The following is a 5,601-nucleotide window of genomic DNA, read 5'->3' on the forward strand; positions in this document are numbered from 1 at the left end:
GCGTAACCTTCACATGTGCGAGGTACGGTATTGTCTTCCACTGCCGGGCTATTATTATCACCGTGGTTTATCATCTAGGCGTGTTTGCCATTTTCAAACACCAAATACAAGATGTTAGTTCCGTGGAGTATCTTAGATCTGACTTTTTACAAGAACAATTTTTCTGGATTATTTGTTTGTTTCGCGTTAGTTGCAATCCTTTTTTTTTTAAACAAAACAAAAAAAAAACTGCTTCAGTCAACTTTTTGTGGTTGAACTATGACCTATTGGAAGAGAGTAATGTAAATATATAGTCCAATGTTTTGTCTGGGAGCTTATTTTATCCCCTGTGTAGCAAAGAAATATGGCTGGGTGAACACATTTAAGATTTTGTTTATTTGGGAGAAGGTACGGCTGGTGGTGCCAAGATTTGGAATGATTGTTCTGAAAAAGCGTCGTATTGTTGTTATTTTATAACATAAGTAGAGTTAAAAATTACTAGTTATAGCCATGGTATTTTATCTTCATCAACATATGAAGTAGCAGCATTTTTTAAAATTTTCGTTGTCAGTATCCTCAGCATTTTCAAATAGACGACAAAAAAAAACAACCCAAATTTTGGTTTAAATTTAACAGGATAATTAAATCAAATAAAAAAAAAAACCTTTATAGCAACACGTTTTAAATGCACTGAAAATAAAATTAATTTGTTTCCTTTAACAACAGCTTTGGATCATGAGATCGTTGATACATTTTTGCGGCAAAAAACTTTAATTAAAGAAAGTTAATTAGCTTTTTTTTTGTTATAAAAAGTTGTTGCTTTATAAAGGTTTTTTCTACACTTTTTATGATTCCTAATCTATGAACTCGACAAGACTAAAACTATTTGCTTTAAAACGCGATATCTAAAAGACGATTGTCTGCCCCGTGAATATAGCCGTCCGTGACCACAATTTACAGACAGCAGCAAGCTGATGAAAAGAAGGATAGTTCTTAATATTGTTTCCCCTTAGTTTCAAATCATTTAAACTATATTATCTGCTTTCACTAACTCGACCCGGCTCTATGATTGTAAACATTCGGCGTGAACCACAGCTCACCAGACTGGTCGGGTGAAAGTGTCTAGATATTTGTCTCCTTTTCTGTTATTAAATATAGTAACATTTTGACTTTCTTCTTCTTCTTCGTTATTAATTTTTAGTGTTGGAAGGTATCGAGCCTTATCTGTCAGAGGGTTTGAATTTATCAACCATGATCTTTTACCGACTCGACCACGCCTCCATCACAATTAAAGATACGTGTCACCTGGTTATGCGCCATTGAGACTGCTTTTCTTTTTGGATTTGCTTCCATAGCCTTTGTCCAACCAAGAACAAACTACAAGGCAGCAGTTGTTTCATTTTGGAGTTGTCTCTCCTTGAAGAGCGGCTGTCCCCAGCTAACGAGCCTCATCTGCCCGAGGCTTCGAACTCGAGACTTTTCGGTTTAGCAACCATGAGCTTTACCGACTCGACCACGCCGACCCCTACATTTTGAGTGATTTAATGTTGTTATGTCCCCTTAGTTTCGAAGCCGTTTGTTTATTTTTTAATTACCAATTAAGCATCAAATTAATGTTGTTGTTTTTTTTAAAGATAGATTTGTATTGTCATCGAAGTGGAACGTATCTGGTAAGTTTGAATGAAATCGCTGCATTAGAAGTGGGTTAACAGTAAATTTTCAGTGACATGCCGTCAGTGGATTGTAGACGTGGCTAGTCCCCTTAGAGTTGAATGATGTCAATATGACGTTGAGATTGAGGAGAGAATATCTATCTTTCAGTTGCGGTATTAGGATCTGTGTTGTCATTGTAAATTGTTTCTTTGTTTTGAGTTAGTCATACACTAAAGGACAATTTTTTTTTAAAAATGTGATGTACCACTCCTATGACGTAAAGCTAAGTATATCACCAGTGTCTCACCTTCAGTAGCGTAGCGAGGTCGCGTGTCACCCGGTGCGGCACTTAATGGTGTCACCCCCCAGAGGCGTAGCGACCCTTCCCGGGGATAAATTTTCAAATTTTCGATTTGCACCCCGCCCCTTAAACTTTTGATTTGCACCCCCCCCCCCCCTCACGTTTTTCTCTATATATTTAGCTATCTTTTGCCTTGGTGTCACCCCCCCCCCCCCTAAATGGTGTCACCCGGTGCGATCCGCATCCCCCGCCCCCCCCCCCCCCTCGCTACGCCTCTGCTCACCTTCATGCTAAATTATTACATAACCCATGGTGGGGGAGGGGGGTGCAGGTGTACCTCATCCATCTAAAAAATTTCGAAGACTACACGGTACTCATATTTTAGTGTACACAAACTGGTCAAACGCCTGCAGTATCGACGCTACTACACAAAAACTATACTGAGGACGCCGTAGATTAAATCCTCGAAAGAAACGGAGACGCCACACTCGCAGGAACCAAACAGAGCAGTACAGAAATATAGATCAGGAAAAATAGGATCAAGGGACTGATATTACTACTCCCATTGCTTATGTTGTCGGGTGTTCTCTGTGGAGTTAAAACATTTATGCTTTATGTAATCAGTAGTGAGTACTTAAACCTCAACTTTTTTTTTTTGGCTTTGAAAATTGATTGTTGAACATCTAAACTAATAAAAAAACAATGTCCACAAAAGACGTCACCCCGCCCACTCCCACACACACACATACGTGATGAAAACTCACTGTTTAAAGTTTAAATAAGAAAAAGTTAACAACAATGGTGTGACTTCTTTAACGGTATTTTCGTCATAATTTATCCATACGGCAGCAGTACACATTCAGGCTTGTTTAGCGTTGTTTCATTGCTTGTACACAAGTACCAGAGTTTCTTCCATGCATCTCTTCGAAGAGAGTCTACCGCTTCCCCCCCCCCCCCGAACGAAATGGAATTTATATAGAAAACATATACCCCCCCCTCCAAAATATCCAGTGTCCCCCCCCCCCCAAAAGTCTGGAAGAAACACTGACAAGTACACATTAAAATATATCCAACTATTGTAATAGTGTCTCTAAAGATTTACACATTCATACTAGAAAAACCTATTTTTATAGTGCCTGCGCACAAATACACATTTAAAGTATAACAGCTTTGTTATATCGCCTCTGTACACATTCATACAATAACATCCTTGTATAAAGCCTGTGAAAGTATAACCTTTACATCCAACCAGCAACTGCCCCCTTATAGCCAACAAATTGTTGCCATAGGAAACAATTTAGCGTAGGTTGGGCTGTGTTCCCCGCATGTAATTCAGCTCCAGAACATCGGATTGTATTAGCATCACTCCCGTCCCTATTTGGTTTTAATTTCACTCGTCAAGTTTTGTTTGGTGGTTTGTTGTTTCTGTACAATAATTTTGCATTAATGTGTGAAGCAAGAGGCTAAAAGCGGTAATGGGGAGGTGTGTGTGTGTGTGTTGTCTCTCTCTGTATGTGTGTGTATGTGTTAAGAAAGGAGTGTGTCTTCCTTAAAGGGAGATAAGTAACTTCTAATGACGGTTGAGATTTTTTTTTTCTAAATACAAATTATGACTGTGGAATTTGTTTCATGAACTTTGTACGTAGTAGTTTAGACATTTTAAAAATTCATAAAATTATAATAAAACTTTCAAAAGAATGTTTGTGTGTCCAATACTTAAGGACTTATATGTTTTACTTGACAAGAGTCAAAAGGCATTTGGTTTTTGCTTGACTACGACAAAATGGCATAAGGATTTAATTTAAATTCAGCCCAAAACCATTCAAGCAACAGAAAGTACCAGTTAGGTTGTAGATCTCTCGACCAAGTGACTTCATCCGTTCTATCCACGCAACGGTTCTCCAAATATCCGGACCCACAGTACCCACAGGACCCACAGGACCCACAGGACCCACAGGACCCACAGGACTCACAGGACCCATAAAATCCATTGTGCCCACAGTGCCCACAGGACCCACAGTACCCACAGGACGCACAGGACCCACAGGACCCACAGGACCCATAAAATCCACTGTGCCCACAGTACCCACAGAACCCACATTACCCACAGGACCCATAGGATACATAAGACCCACAGTACCCACAGGACCCAGAGGATACATAAGACCCACAGTACCCACAGGACCCATAGGACCCACAGGACCCAGAGGATACATAAGACCCACAGTACCCACAGGACCCATAGGACCAACAGTACCCACAGGACCCTTAGGACCCACATGACCCACAGGACACATAAGACCCATAGGACCCACAGGACCCATAAGACCCACAGGACCCATAAGACCCACAGTACCCACAGGACCAATAGGACCCACAGGACCCACAGGACACATAAGACCCACAGTACCCACAGGACCCATAGGACCCACAGGACCCAGAGGATACATAAGACCCACAGTACCCACAGGACCCATAGGACCCACAGTACCCACATGACCCATAGGACCCACATGACCCACAGGACACATAAGACCCATAGGACCCACAGGACCCATAAGACCCACAGTACCCACAGGACCCATAGGACCCACAGGACCCACAGGACACATAAGACCCACAGTACCCACAGGACCCATAGGACCAACAGGACCCAGAGGATACATAAGACCCACAGTACCCACAGGACCCATAGGACCCACAGTACCCACAGGACCCATAGGACCCACATGACCCACAGGACACATAAGACCCATAGGACCCACAGGACCCATAAGAAGCATAGGACCCACAGGACACATACGACCCATAGGACCCATAGGACCCACAGGACACATACGACCCACAGGACCCACAGGACCCATAAGACCCCTAGGACCCACAGGACCCATAAGACCCACATAACCCACAGGACCCTTGGACCCTCAGGACCCTCAGGACCCATAGGACCCACAGGACCCTCAGGACCCATGGGACCCACAGGACCAATAAGACCCACAGGACCCACAGGACCCACATGACCCACATAACTCAAAGGACCCACAGGACCCACGGATCCACAGGACCCGCTTCAACATCCAGCCACTTGTTCCACCAGCAGTGTTACACCTGAAGCCAGAACGGCCAACATTTAGACACGTTTTCACCACCTCGACAGCTCTGGAACCGTTTGCAGGTAAGTTGTGTGGAGGCTGAGGCATGCTGGGATAATTTGACCGGTGGCGAATATATGAGGCCTTTAAAAAAAGATGATAGATTATGACAAGCTAAATATCTAAAACATATCTCTTATGAGCATCAAGTAAAAAAAATATATTTCCACTTTTAGATCTAACTATCTAAAAGGCAGATCGAGAAGAGTTCACATGTTTTCAACTAGGATGGCGTGGTCAGCACTTTGCCCAGCCGCCTTTACTTTCGCTAACATGAATGAGGTACCCATCAGAGCTGGGTTGACTCAGGGACGTTCTACAGTCACAGATCCAAATCGAGATCCGAATCGCTATATTACTCGATCAATCCGTCCAATACTTATAAGCATAAAACATACACATATTACATTGTTATTACAGGTTGTGGAAAAAGGATTTTGCTGTGGACACACACATACACACACACATATATATATATATACATACATACATATATATATATATATATATATATAT

At 42.2% G+C, this 5,601-nt stretch overlaps 1 protein-coding gene across 1 annotated transcript; it reads right to left on the bottom strand.

Moving 5' to 3' along the window:
• Positions 1 to 3,729: 3,729 nt before the first annotated feature.
• LOC131955718 (collagen alpha-1(I) chain-like) lies at positions 3,730 to 4,824 on the bottom strand. Its single transcript, XM_059319947.1, has one exon. The coding sequence runs from the start codon at positions 4,822 to 4,824 to the stop codon at positions 3,730 to 3,732; it is 1,095 nt and encodes a 364-aa protein (XP_059175930.1).
• Positions 4,825 to 5,601: the final 777 nt, after the last annotated feature.

The sequence above is a fragment of the Physella acuta genome, unplaced genomic scaffold (assembly GCF_028476545.2).
Source record: "Physella acuta isolate Inbredline_101_S28 unplaced genomic scaffold, ASM2847654v3 ptg001096l, whole genome shotgun sequence".
NCBI lineage: Eukaryota > Metazoa > Mollusca > Gastropoda > Physidae > Physella > Physella acuta.